Here is a 15,331-nt window from a genome sequence, read left to right on the forward strand (position 1 = left end):
TGATGATGTGTCCATGATACTCCACTTGTGGCACGAAGAAATGACATTTCTCGAGTTTCACTTTGAGGCCAGATTCTTGAAGCTTGTGAAGCACAGCACGAAGGTTGTTGAAATGCTCAGCATCATTAGCACCTGTGACAAGAACGTTGTCGAAATAGACGGCCGCATGTGGTATCCCTCTCAGCAAGTTCTCCATCTCACGTTGAAATATAGCAGGCGCTGACGACACTACAGAAGGCATGCGGGTGTACTGAAGCAATCCCGTGTGTGTCGAAATTGTGACATATTCTCTGGAGGCCTCATCAAGCACTGCTTGCTGATACGCGTCACGCAAATCCAATTTGGTGAATTTGTCACCCCCTGCAAGGACAGTCCACAGGTCCTCAATCCTTGTCCACTGTCGCTACTAGGTTGATGGTGACACTAAAATCTCCACAGATTCTGATGCGCTCATTCTTTTTTACCACAGGAACAATAGATGCAGTCCACCTTGACGTTTTCACTTGAACCAGGATGGAATCTCTTCTTAATCGTTGTATTTCTTATGCGACTCCATCTGTCGAGGCATATGGCAGAAGGCGTGGCTTGAAGAAACGGGTTAGGGCATCTGAAGGAACATGTAATGACGCCTTAGCACCTTTGAACGTACCGAGAAATTCTTCGAACACCTCTGCGAACTCTTGGACTAGGGTTTTGATGCGAGAAAGTGCATGTATATTTACTTCAACATTGGAGAGGCTGATGACCAGCTCGCTCATCCAGTTGCGTCCTAGCAGAGTAGGTGAACTGTCCTCGGTCATAAAAATGGGTAGATCCGCCTCCTTGCCATGAAACTTCACAAGGACATCAGCCATGTCTTCAACTTTTTTCAGTTCTCTGGAATAGCTTCGCAGAAACATTTGCGATGGCTGCACATTAACCGAAGGCAGAAACTGTAGAAGCAGCAACTTTACAATGACGGAGACGCTTGCCCCCGTGTCCACTTCCATGCGGAGCGGCTTGCCGCAAACGTCAACGGTGACGGTGAACGGCGGAGGCGGTTCGGCGTAGTTAATTTGCCACATGTCGTAGACTTCTGAAGGCGAAGCTGTAGAGGCATTTTCATCTTTTACAGAGTACAAGCGAAGGCGCTTTCTTGACGACTGCGAACTTCGAGAAGTAGACGAACGCTGCTTGTAAGGTATTCACATGCTTGCATTCGGAGGCAAGGTGTCCACCCCTGGAGCGATAGCAGGTGACGGCCACAGAGCCTGACGAGACGCGGTGGGTTGAAAAGGTGCCGTTAGGGTTAGCTTGTGCAATCTCCCCGGCATCCATTTTTTCTGCTTCTATTGCTAGGGCTGTCTGCACGGCATCCTTGAAAGTGAGGTTCGCTTTTTCCAGCAATCTTCGTTGAATGTCTGCGTGGTACCCACCACACAGAATACGGTCGCGTATCACGTTTTCTAGTTCCGAACCGAAGTCGCAATGCTCAGATAGGCTTTTCAGCGCTGCAATGAAACCGCTGATAGATTCGCCTTCCGCGCGAACTCGGTAGTTGAAACGGAATCGCTGCACGACTGCAGACGGCTTCGGGCGATAGTAGTTTCCAAGAACCAAAAGAATCTGTTCGAAGGGTTTGTCACTCGGCCTGTCGGGTTTTACCAAGTTGCGAAGTAACGCATACATCTTCTGCCCGCAACAACTGATAAATACGGAGGTTTGCTTGTCTTAGGCGATGTCGTTCGCCGCGAAAAATGCTTCGCGTTAGTCCACATAGCAGGGCCAGTCGTTTCCTCCCCCCTCGAATGGCTCGAGACTGCCGAAATTTCGCATCTTGAAACGGATGGACAAGCCGTGCGGGAACGCCGACTCACTTGAAACTTTTCACCTTGTCGCCAGTTGATACAATTGCGTATGGCTCATTGAATGTGAACCATGTTGACCAGCGAAGTGCAGCCAGTAAAGAAACAGGACAAGCACAAAGTTGTAGTTGGCCCGCGAAGCGCAGCCACAGAAAAAGCAGGCCAAGCACGCCTAGTCAGAGTAATGAACCAACTTTGTCTTGATGAACACATATGTTTTATTGCGTCTGAACGCCGACTACCGCGGCCACTTATCACTTGCCCGCTAGGCATGGCGCAGCAGCAACTCAAGAAGGCTGCGCTGCTTGGGGGCGCTGCATTCCGGCAGCTTCAACATTGTATCGCAAACACTCATGAACACCCCCCAGACACAGCGCGTACTATTCAACTGTTTATCCAGCGAATAGAATACGTGTCTATACAGGGACACGCATGCGCAGTGACCAACATCAAAGCCAGACCTATCAAAAACAAGCAAGTAACAAACATTAAAGCCTTGAGTTCATGCGTGTGCGGGTGTGTGCGCGAATGCGGGAGTGCAAATTTCTAATTACTTCACTATGACGAGTTACCAACAAGTTAAATAGCAAGTTCTACTAAGGGATAACTTGCTGTCCAGCAGCTTCGGAAGGCGGCACGCTTCCAGATTTTTAAGCATCGTGAGCATGCTATTCGCCCAAAAATGCTCATGTGCTGTGATTTGTGTGCTGGTGATATAATCCTAGTTTGTCACATTGCGATCTGTGCCCTCCTGCAGCGCTCATTTCCTGTATGTTCCTTTGACACGTTAAACCGCGACATTCTAACAGGGACAATTAGGTTTCACCGTAAGAGATACTTAAAGTTGGAACTTTTTATGTTCTGTTACAAAAAACGTTCGACATAACAAAATAGTAATTTGGAACGTTGTTTACTTGGACCTACGCAATTATTAATTTTGTTATCTGAGTGACAACTAATGACCTTAGCTCCATGGCTTTATTCACTCTTGGAAATTAACACACTGCAATACTGTGAGCGCTTACTTGTATTTAAGGTTGCAGAACCTAATGATACCGAAGGGTGCAGTGTCCGCTTTATGGACAGTGTAGAGCTTTGTGTCGACAAACCATAAGCTGCGAACTATTGATCCATAGATTGGTCCACCTGCAACAAGATGTGTTGTTCCTCATCAAAACAGAAGCATCTCGAATCTCACATCTCCCACCTTGGAATTCAATTTTTTTTCTGAATAGCCACCCTACTGGCAAAAAATAAATATATTCCCTATAACGCCTCCATCCAATAATATCATATGACATATGGGGGAAGACGGGTTTGTGTAAGGGATCCTGTGTGATTCATGCCCGATTACTGGACATGAGAGTTGTAGGGCATATGCGTTTTTTTTCAGTAGGGCAGTATTTGCAGGCGTGGTATTCTCGGGCGATCACTTTCGGACATACTTATCCTTCGGCAAGATTCCACAGGATTCCTAAATAAAGCAGGACGTGTCAGGCGTCTAGCACAGTTGACACACAGACAGAATACTGTTGGCGGTAGACGCCTCACGCTTACGGTGCTAGTCTCGCGAAATCCCGTGAAAGTATCTCGAAAAAGCGATCGACCCAGGATATGATTCTAGATGAATCCGAACACTTGCGTTCATTCTAGTAAACTTTGTCCATGTGCGTTTTTGGGCGCTGGACACATGCATATTTACTTGATAAGCATATGTTAAATGGAATTCATGCTACCCCCCTTAAAACCAGCCGTTCTTCGTGTGATATTCCAATATATTGCGGTCGCTGTTGGCGGTTGGTTGTTTGGGCGAAGCTTTGGTTTCTGCTCTGGTTTTTAAAGGAAGTGCGCTTAAGACTGGATAGCAGCAGACCTGATCAGCTGGTATTGTGTCGAATGCACTATTGAAGTCGACATTTACACTTCTGAAATTTATATTGCAGGGCCTAATGGTGGCGGTCAATGTACACGATTAGAGATAGTCCATAAGGCTGGGAGGTAGAATTATGTTGATAAAGGATGTAGGATAATATGAATAATAGGAGCGCCCGTCAAGCTGCGATGCAAAATGCGCCATCTTATGACATTACATATGATGCATGTCTTATGCTTGGTTTATTTACATAAGTATGTAATACATATTGTGCCGTTCTCAGCTACACTTTTTATGTCAGGTATCACAACACTTATCGATGCGATTTTAGCTGTGGTTATCTACAGCATTTCACAGCGCTGCCGATAATATCGGGCACGCTTCATCACCTAAACTCCGACGCCAAATGAACGATTCACTTTGACAGTCTCGCGTGCTTGCAGAGAGCGCTGCAGTCTTCTAGATTTTATTTTTCATGGTGCTCTAACATCTCCAAATATGACAATATTGTTTTACTCATTCTTCATGCTTTAAAAAAATACCCATTTTCTGCAGTACATTCGTTGGCGCTTCAACAGAGCCATTTCCCTGACGGCGTGTGTCATCTACATTTTTCTTACGGTAAGTGGATAAAATCAATTTGGTCGCGCACAACAGTACACTGACAACACTGACAACAGTACACAACAGTACACACTGACAGGCAAGAAAATCGAAAACAAAATTTCTCACCAGTGTTGCACGTGTTATGCTTTTGACGACATGTGATTTAACCTTAGGATACCAAACACACCTCTATTGCCTGTATGTGTTGTAACTGTCATTCTTCCTTATGGTTGAACTTGGGCTGAGGGACATTTGGTAGGGAGAACAAATCACTGCCACCATATTGTTCTATAGCAAAGCATTCATGTGGACTTTAATTGAATAATAAGCCCCCACATCATTTTACCAAGTTTCGCGGAACTGATTATTTCAATGAGTACCTCCCATTCTCCTTCAGTTTCAAAACTCTGCATGCGCAATACGCGGGTAACATACATAAACGAGTTGGCTGCCAGCCTGAAAACCGTTCGCTGAAATAAAGTCGCTCACGCTCGCAAGTAGTAGGTTCGTAAAGCCTAATGCCACGCACATGAAATATTGATTAAAATACTCAGCCAGATCCATATTGCAAAATAAGAGAACATTTGCCATTACATTGTCTTTGTTCATTTTTCGCCATTGTTGTTTCAGCAAAGTATTGGCGCCATCTCTATTTTGGCAGCATCAATGATGCTGGTCACAGGTACGTATAAAATATTGTCGCAAGCGGGTTGGAGATGAGATGGTCAATGAAAGGGGACGTAGTGCCACAGGAAAATATTATCCGAAATAAAATATGTTCCTCACCAGTGTCGCTATACTGAACATATCTCGTGATACTGGAAAACTATATGCTCTAGGACGAATGATGATGTAAGAAATCATGTACTACTGGTGGCAACTGCAAAGAATAAACTGTTCCGAAACAGCGGATGTTTTTATGGAGCATCTGTCATTGATCATACACAGGCACACAAGCAGGAAAATATTCTAGTACCAATGCAACATGTATTGTAGAAGCCATGGCGCTTAGCACAGCTGCACACCCCTGTCGGAAATAAAAGCACATGACTTACGAGATGCCGTTGCAACCGTGCTGACATCGGACATCATCGCAAATACAGAGAATATGGGAAACTTATGTGCAATTAACACGCCATTTCCCGGCTCACTTAACGCACTGGTCGCTTTTGCGCCTGTGAGTCACGTCGACATCCGTCTAACTCTCGCGAATACCGAGAAATTGTAAAGGATATCTACAGATACATGGAAGAGATTGACGTTGTCCGCTCAAACCTGATTTATGCACGTGGCGCCCTACCTTTGGATATACAAATTGTAAACTATGGCGCTAGTTAAAGGTCATAAGCCTAAATACACTGCGGGCAGGATGACTCTCTAGCGGCTCCAGTTACACGTATCTTGAGCCCCACTCGCCGCGGTGGCTCAGACTTAGCTTGGGGGCTATGGTGTGGTGCTGCTAAGCACGAGGTCGCGGAACCAAATCCGGGCCGCGGTAGCCGCATTTCGTAGGTGGCGAAATGCAAACGTGCCCAGGTTAAAATACCCATCGGGGGCACTTTACCATTCACTAGGTTGCCCAAACTTTCCGGAGTCCCCACTACGGCCTGCCGCACAATGATATTGTGGTTTTGGCACGCGAAACCCTAGAACTTATCTTGCGCCACGTGACTAATATTAGCGCTTGCACTCCACGTATCTTCAGATGCATAGTCTAGTTCTAATATAACTAATATAACTAATTCGGATAGCTGCAGTTTCCTGAATGTGCTTGAAGCCACACCACCGAGAGGTAAACGTACCTCTCGAGGATCCGTAGTTCCTCTCTGAGGATCCGTAGTTGCATTGGAGTTAGAAGGCACGCCGTAGAGTGGGGCAGAATATAAAATTAGAACCACATAATGCGAATCCAAGCCATGAACCAACCCAACCCATGAACCCCCCACCCCCCACCACTTTTGGATTGTGATCGACTTGGTTCCTAATGAAATACACGACCTTAAGGACCACAGCAAAAATGCATATTCCGAAAAGCCATGACCACGAAAGCCGTGACCACTGACTCGAAGCAATGAATCATTGCCGGTTTTACAAAGATAGGTAATAGAGAGGAAATCCTCAGAATAGAGTGTGTTACTGATGAAGCCCTCTGCATAAGCACGTGCTAATCTGAGCACCAACGACAAAAAAAGGATGCCAATGTTTATTTACAAACCCGTAACCAACATTTAACGCGCCAGTGTTAAGGGCCCCGTGTCGCCGAACATCCGGCGTCGGCGTCGAGGTTAAGCATCGGCGTCTGGCGAAAATAATCATGCCGAACCATGTAATCCCGAACCAGCCCGACCGGGCGGGCCCTTCACGTGGCGCAAAACGTTAGTGAACAAAAATTGAATTTATCAAAGTAAAACCCGTCAGAAAATCGTAAAGTACGACTTAACCACAACGTACAGACGTGATAGTATCGGATTGTAATTTGAATATATAAGAAAAAATTGTGATAAGCAGCCAGGGATCTTTGAATGCTATCGCGTTCCACTCTTAAAGGCGAAGCTTAAGTGTCCTCCAATTCTGATGGTGGTTCGCTTTACTTTTGTTCTAGGCAACATTGAGGGGAATGTTGAAAACCGAGCCTTTGTAAATTTTTATCGGGCCCCATGTCGCAGAAAATATGGTGTCGGTGTCGGCGTCAACAGCGTCCAAGAGCTCTATCGCGTTCCACTCTTAAAGACGAAGCTTAAGCGTACTTAAAGGTTCTTTTTTACATTCCGATAGGATTTACATGGGCACTCCAGGCAAATTTTTGCCGTCGCCGTTATGTGCTGGTTAAATATACGTAAAATTAAATTGTATGAATATTTGCATGATGATTATTGCAACGGAACGCGGGTGAATGGGCAGCAGTCGAAAATGTTCAGTCAAGCACAGCAACTAAGAGCTCACGCAGGCGTTGATTCGGCTTAGGCAGCGGCTGCCCTTCTTCGTTACGAAACATAAATAAAAGTCACCAGTGGCGGGATTCGAATAAATGAGCTCACGAACAGAAGCCAGACACTCTACTCATTAGGCCACGCAAGTTTGCCTCTGCAGGCGGAATCAACACAAAATCATGCACACACGCACACGCACTCTCATTTATGTACAGATCGCATAGAGATGATATTGCGCATAACTCTCTGTAAGAGTGAGATGGTATGTCGAAAATTGTGGAACACCGACTGCTAACGCCATGTGTCGACAATGGGTGCAGAGGTGTCAATTTTTATATGAGGTTTTGAGTGCTTGAGCACAGAGCTGGTTGTCTTTTTCGAACCACACAACCGAAATTCTGAAAAAGATACTATATTCTATATATAGTATATATACTATATAAATAGTATAAAAATACTATATTCTGAAAAATACCACACAACCTGTAGCGAAGAGAGACACTAGTGGGTCCAGCTCTAGTCTGCCCAGACGCTAGTGGGTCCAGCGCTTTGGCTCGCAACGGCGCTCGTGCTTGAAAGCTGTGGCTCGTTTGACTGTCGACGCTGCGCTGCTCCGATCACTAATAAACCCCTTACAAACCTATATTCTGAAAAACCGGGAATGTTAGACTGCGCAGCCAATGGGTAGTGGTAAAAACACGAACGTTTACTCTCTGACGTTGGAGCCTTTTCAGTGCATTGAAACGGCGACGGGACCGATTAGGATATGTGAAATAGCGACATGCGTACATCGCGTGCCATAGAGAAGTGAGCGGGGTCGATTACACTCCAACCACATCCTTCGAACGATATTCCTCGTCAAAGCGGCTCTCCAGAGCATATTGTACTCGCAAAAAAAAAAAACGCAAAGGAGAACGCAACTGCACGCGAACGGGGTAAGGAAAGCTCGGATATTGGGGCTTACTCAGAATCCAACTATTATTGGAGGCAGACTTGTACACACGTACCTAGGGCGACAGGCAACAAACAACGAAAAGCAAACGCACCGATCTGCTATTGTGTACTCGCCACAACGCTTCCTTTAGCGGCGCTGGCAAATGTCCAAATGGTCAATATTTATTATTTCATGCCGTTTTTCTGTGCTTTAGATAGACGTATGGTAGATGCATGCTTCTCGGTTCTTTTAAACACAACATCCATCTGTGATAAGGCGAGTAGCATTGCGTCTAGGCTTCGTAATCGTGTTAGTATTGGTACAGCCGGCTTACCCCCACACCAGTGCAGGTAGATGTACGCGCCCTTGATGATCGTTCTGTATTTTTGAACTTTCAATTTTACCCTATTGCACCTTAGGCTGACTGGGCTATGTAACTACATCTACGCGACAACGGCATACGATGTACTATGCCTGTCGTACGTGGCTTGAACTCGCCATTTAGGTGAAATTATACCGCCAGGCCATGACGACGGCTTTCAGCGGCTATGCACGTGGTCGCGGGTTCAATTCCAAACTAAGGTGACCTAAGCCGCAATGCAACAACGCTCGTGAACTTAGTTTAGGCACACGTTGAAAAAAGGCCATGTGGTTGAAATTAATCAGTTGACCTCTACTATAGTGTTCCACATAATGAACTCGGCAGTTTCGCGAGCTTAATTGACAAAAGTGCAGATTACTCTAGCTAGAAAGACGCAACTGGTGCACGTGCTCGCCTTGTAAAGACTGCTGCCCTAACAAACGCATGAGACTGGCCCAGCGGATTTCGCCTAGGCAAAATGTGGTGTTAGGCTTCTGTTCAGGAGAATGGACAATCATAAAAAAAAAACTGAGTGACAGCAATGTGCGTGCTCGAACAGAGATTATATATTTTGCGAAATCCAGTTTCTGCGTCAACAATTACTGGTGTCGGTAAATATTTGCCTGGCAAGACAGTTTCGCTCTAGTCAAATAGTGCGGGTGCTGAAAACACAATCACGCATTGTTTGCATGCTAGTTAGTCTGCCTTCTTCAAGAACAACGCACACCGCCATTTCTATCTTGTTCGTAAAAATTTTCATAAAACGACCTTTTGCAGTGTTCAACGCTCCCTTGTTGTGGTGCAACATTGCCATTGGACTTTCCGGAACAATCTATACAGCATTGGTATGAAAATCGTATTCTTCTTCTTGCTCTGTTTGAACAGTAATGTTAGGATGAGTTCTTGTGCACAACTTAATGATTTAGAATTTTTTAAAATTAGTCAAGAGAATGATATTGCAATCAATGATGTCAATAGCTTTTCAGTTTCCGCATTGAATAATACTTTGCCGTGTTTGCGCAATCTCGAGTTTCCTACGTTTCTACCCCAACAATTCTTACTTACGCAAACTGCTATATTCCACTCTTATTACGATCACTTTTTCGGCTACTGTTAAAGCAGAGTTGCGTAATAGATATAGAGTACCTCAGCTTGCTACCCCAGTGTCTTATCGCAGCTTAGGAATGTGAATCGCTGCGCATATCGTGGACATACATGAATATGCTTGACAATCCCGGCTACCTATCACCTCCTTTATTTATTTTTTGATGTCACCTTTATCAGTCTTTTGCATGTACGGCGTTTTCAAACACGTTATTCCCTTCTATTTTCGAGTATAAGCCCGGAATTTACTATGGCTGGCCCTCTTGCCTTTATCTTTTCTAATAGAATATTCTCAGGCAAGTCTACCTAGTGATGTATCCATACTGAGTGACCTGTCAAAACCGAATCACCGCCGTTCCTTACAGCGTATGGCGTTGTGTTGCTGAGCTTGAAGTTTGATCGCGGCTGTGGCAGCCGCACTTAAATCCGAAAGTGAAGGGAAACCCCTCGTCCACTGGGATATGGATGCATGTGAAAGAATCCAGGGTTGTCTACGGCGTAGCTCTTAATGAGATTGTGGCTTTTACACGTAACAACCCGAAATTTATTGAAGTTCAAGAAAGCAGAAGTCGTAAGGTCCAAGAACATGTCATATATATACATATATGGCCTTTCGTCTAAATTACTGGCCCGAAATCATGGACCCTACCGCATCCTCGCCCCGCCGCTTCTTGACGTGTGTCTGTCATTTGTCGCCGTTCCTTGACGTTCACACGTCAATAAACCACGTGGCAATATATATATATATATATATATATATATATATATATATATATGTGTGTGTGTGTGAGAAGCACAACTTCGCGGTTATCTTAGGTTTATTTACCCAACAATTTCGGTCGGTGGACCGACCTTTTTCAAGGGATACAGGAAGTACTCGCAACAGTCTTTTTATATTTTCAGGTAGAGAAAGAACACGCCAAAAAAGAAAGAAGGGAGAGAGAGAGGAAACAAAAAAGCTGAAGATATAAAAAGACTGTTGCGAGACTTTCCTGCATCCCTTGAAAAAGATCGGCCCACCGACCGACACTGTTGGATAAATAACCCTAAGATATCCGCGAAGTTGTGCTGCTCATTTCCCTAAATACGCTTGGCCCATTGAAAAATCCAGTTACTTATATATATTGTGAGCGCATTTTGGGCATATCGTCTTCGTCATCTGTACATACGACTCATCATCTTGTGTGAGCGCTATTTGTGCATATCGTCGTCGTCATTTGTACATACGACTCATCATCATCTTTTGTCTCGTGCGGTGCTTCGTCTCCGACTCGGGCGGCTGCTCGGAAATAAAGGCATCGCATCGGCCGACGTCTCACAAGTGGTGGAGAGTGCTTCGATTCCCACGTCCTCTTACTTTTCTGATTCCCCTGGAGCTCCGATCCGGTCGTCGTTTGCTCTTGCCTACCACGGTGATGGCAGAAACCAACCCGTCCACCGGTGCTGCTACCACCTCTGCTCAGCCCGCTGGGCCTACCTGGACGGTGAACACCACACAGCGAGATCCTCCCGTCTTTGCCGGCCTCCGCGGCGACGACGTCGACGATTGGCTCGATCACTGCAACAGAGCCAGCGACGCCAATCATTGGGACGACACGCACAAATTGCGGTATGTCGCTTTTTACTTAACCGAAGTTGCGAAGACATGGATTTTTAACCACGAAAGTGACTTTTCGGACTGGCCATCATTCACCCAGCAATTTCGCCAGATATTCGGCATGTCCTCTGGACGCTCCGCAGTCGCGAAACAGAAGCTGGCAACGCGCATACAAGAGGAGGACGAGTCCTATACGTACTTCATTGAGGACGTCCTCGCTCTCTGCCACCGCGCACAGAGTGACATGGCGGAAGCTGATCGCGTTCGCCACATACTGAAAGGCATCAACACGGTCGCCTTTAATGCTCTCGTAATGCAGAACCCACACTGCGTTGGGGATATTATCACGGCCTGCCAGCGTCTAGACACGCTCCAGTCTATTCGCCTGCCACGCGCCTCTTGCGACCCTCGTCTCAACGGTGATGCTGAGTTGCGAGCCCTGATACGCACTCTCATCAGGGAGGAACTTCACGGACACCTTTCTGGACCTGCGACGCTTGCGACCGTTCGCCCCGCTCCTACTGGACTGCGTGACATGATCAAGGACGAACTGGCGTCGATGACAAACGCTAAAATGGAAAAGTCTACTGCACCATTTCGTCCGCCAAGTTATGCCGGAATTGCCTCCCGGCCTCCCTCGACCGTTCGGTCTCGACCTGCCGAAGCTAACCGCGACCCCCTAGCTTCGCTGGCAGCGAATACTCCTGCACAGCCGTACTACTCTCCGTGGCGGTCGTCGCGCCCTGTTTGTTTCTACTGCGGTATTTTCGGCCACATTTCTCGCTTCTGTCGTCGGCGTCAGCACGATGAAAGGCGGGGCTATGCTACCTTTCAGCAAAACAGCGCACATAGGTTTGACTCCTGCGTTCCCGGGCGTCACCCGGGTGAAAGGCGAGGCTATGACACCTTTGAGCGAGAAAGGATACCAGGGCTCTCGTACGTTCCCGGACCGCACACAACCTCTTCTGGTCGCTCTCCTTCACCTTCCCAGGACATGGCTCGAGCATCCCGCTCGCCCCGGCGTCGCTCTCCTTCACCTTACCGCCGTTCCTCATCGCCCTTGCGTGCTGCTTCGCATGTTGTGGACACCCCTTCGGAAAACTAGAGGCTGCAGTTTTCGGAGGAGAAACTGCATCGTATCGGACTATCCCAATTCCTCCTGCTCGCCCCGCCAATTTGCTCTCAGTTTGTGTGGAAAGTGTTTCCGTCGACGCCCTTGTAGATACTGGAGCCGCTATTTCTGTTATACATCGTGAACTGTGCTTCCGTCTGCGAAAAGTGCAAACGCCGTATGTTGGTCCTGTCCTATGTGGTGCCAATGACGTTCCCATCTTTCCTACCGGACAGTGCACAGCTCGCGTCCTGATAGACGGTATTCATCATCATGTGCAACTTGCGGTGCTTTCGACGTGCGCTCATCAGATGATATTACGCTGGGACTTCCTGTCCGCTGCTTCTGCACTAATTTCGTGCGGCGACCCAAGCATCAACATCAGCGACACCGAGACTTATCCCGTTTTCGATTCCCCGTGTCCCAACCTCATTGCAGCAGCGGATTTTATTATACAACCAGACGAAGAACGTGTTCTTACCCTTGAGTCAACAGACATTGTCGACGGAGACGCATTGGTTGTAGCTTCTCAGCGCTGCATTTCTCGAGGACTCGCCATCGCTTCTTGCTTGGTCCGGTTCTCGAGTGGCTATGCCAGCCTCACAGCCTTTAATACGACTCCTGAGCCACTACTACTGCCGAAAGGGTCTACCGTCGCCAAGCTCGCCGACGCTGCGCCGGTATGTGTCGTCAGTGGTTCGCCTGCCACATCTTCGCGCATTGTACGCCCGCAGAAGGCCACACTAGTGCTATTAAGGGCACCTTGAGTGCAGATCTCAATCCGGCCCAGACGGATGCACTCCTCACCATTTTAATGAAGCATGAAGTTTGTTTTGACGTTCCTTCGCGAGGCCTGGGTCAGACCAGTGTAACTACTCATCGAATTGAAACAGACGGCTCTCGCATCATTCGCCGTCGCCCGTACCGTGCGTCACCTTCGGAGCGAAAAGTTATCGAAGAACAAGTGAACGGCATGCTGACACGCAACATTATCAGACCTTCAGCAAGCCCTTGGTCTTCTCCTGTTGTGCTTGTTAAAAAAAAGGATGGTTCTGTGCGCTTTTGCATCGATTATCGGACGCTAAACAAAATTACCCGCAAGGATGTTTATCGAATGCCTCGTATTGACGATGCTTTGAATACCTTGCAAGGTGCCGAGTATTTCTCGAGCCTCGACTTGCGCTCCGGATATTGGCAGATTCCAATGCATGAGCAAGATAAAGAAAAGACTGCGTTTGCTACACCTGATGGCCTTTTTTAGTTTAACGTGATGCCTTTTGGACTGTGCAATGCGCCAGCTACGTTTGAACGTATGATAGATACAGTACTCCGTGGCTTAAAATGGAAGACATGGCTTTGTTACTTGGACGACATTGTCATATTTTCGTCGAGTTTCTCCCAGCACCTACAACGTCTAGACCAAGTTCTGACGTGTCTAGCAAAGGCTGGTCTCCAACTCAATACTAAAAAGTGCCGCTTTGCAAGCCGAAGCATTAAAGTATTGGGCCACGTCGTCAGTAAGCATGGCATCGAGCCTGATCCCGATAAAATCGCTGCAGTTCTCCAATTTCCGCCACCAACCACACTTAAAGAACTCCACAGCTTTCTAGGACTCCCGTCCTACTTCCGCCGCTTTGTCAGTGGCTTCGCCACCTGTGCCGCTCCTCTACAAAAACTTCTGACTTTGAGCGCGTCCTTTGTGTGGTCGGACGACTGTGAAGCCGCCTTCCAGACCCTCAAATGACTTCTCATGTCAGGGCCCGTGCTCCGTCATTTCGATGCAACCGCCCCTACTATTCTACACACTAATGGCAGTGGCCATGAAATTGGCGCTGTCCTGCTGCAGCGGAATCAGAAGTCTGAAGAGCAAGTCGGGGATTATGCAAGTCGTAGTCTTCCTCCTGCTGAGCGCAACTACACTATTACAGAAGAGGAATGCCTCGCCATCGTGTGGTCAATACAAAAATTTCGACCCTATTTCTACGGCCGCCAATTCACAATTGTGACCGACCATCATGCTCTCTGTTGGTTGTCGTCCCTGAAAAACTTGTCTGGACGCCTCGACCGTTGGGTACTGCGCTTGCAGGAATATGACTTTACTGTCGCGTATAGGTCCGGCAAACAACATCAAGATGCCGACGCTTTGTCACGCTGCTCGCTGTCTCCAAACGCCCATGCTTCACCTTCGGTATGCACGTCACCATCTAGCCACACGTCTCAGCACACGTCCAGTAGCCCGGGACAGGCGGTTGCCTCAGTTGACTTTCTTCCGTCCACTGACCTCGTCTCACTCCAGTGTACTGACCCATACTGCCGAACGCTGATCGACCGACTTACTGGCTTGGCACGACCCCCCAACAGCCGCTTAAGATGACAACTTTCACGTTTCAAGCTTCAGGGTGGAGCGTTATTTCGATTAATCTACCATCCTTCCGGTAACCGGTGGGTACTAGTCATACCTCGCTCATATCGCCTCCAAGTATTAGAAGCATTTCACGACGACGCGACGGCTGGCCACTTCGGCTTTCTTAAGACCTACGACCGCATCAAAACGCTTTGTTTCTGGCCCGGCCTTTCCATCTCTGTCGCCAAATACGTTAGCTCCTGCGCGTCATGCCAACACAGAAAACGCTCGACATCCCTTCCAGTCGCTCCTCTGCAGCCTCTACCATGCCCGTCCACCCCCTTCCTAATTGTGGGCATAGACTTGTACAGACCCCTCCCACTCACGCCGGCTGGTCACCGCTGGATCGTTACCGCATCGGGTCATCTAACGCGGTACGCTGAGACAGCTGCTCTTTGCTCTGGTACTGCCTCAGAAGTCGCCGAGTTTTTAGTGCATGGTATCGTTTTGCGCCACGGCGCACGTCGTGTGCTCCTGAGTGACCGTGGCAAGACGTTTCTTTCGCATGTCCTTCGTGAAGTCCTCCAGGCCTCTGACACCAGCCATAAGACCACATCAGCGTACCAT

At 47.5% G+C, this 15,331-nt stretch overlaps 1 protein-coding gene across 1 annotated transcript in view; it reads left to right on the forward strand.

Moving 5' to 3' along the window:
* The window catches only part of LOC119453755 (sodium/iodide cotransporter-like), a 64,022-nt gene that overhangs the window by 16,556 nt on the left and 32,135 nt on the right, over positions 1-15,331 (forward strand). The window contains exons 2-4 of the mRNA XM_049668050.1: positions 4,273-4,338; positions 4,954-5,005; positions 9,326-9,393. Coding sequence (XP_049524007.1) covers positions 4,990-5,005; positions 9,326-9,393 — 84 coding nt within the window. The 5' untranslated portion in view covers positions 4,273-4,338; positions 4,954-4,989. The remainder of the gene's footprint in view (positions 1-4,272; positions 4,339-4,953; positions 5,006-9,325; positions 9,394-15,331) is intronic.

The sequence above is a fragment of the Dermacentor silvarum genome, chromosome 5, assembly GCF_013339745.2.
Source record: "Dermacentor silvarum isolate Dsil-2018 chromosome 5, BIME_Dsil_1.4, whole genome shotgun sequence".
In the NCBI taxonomy this organism is placed as follows: Eukaryota; Metazoa; Arthropoda; class Arachnida; order Ixodida; family Ixodidae; genus Dermacentor; species Dermacentor silvarum.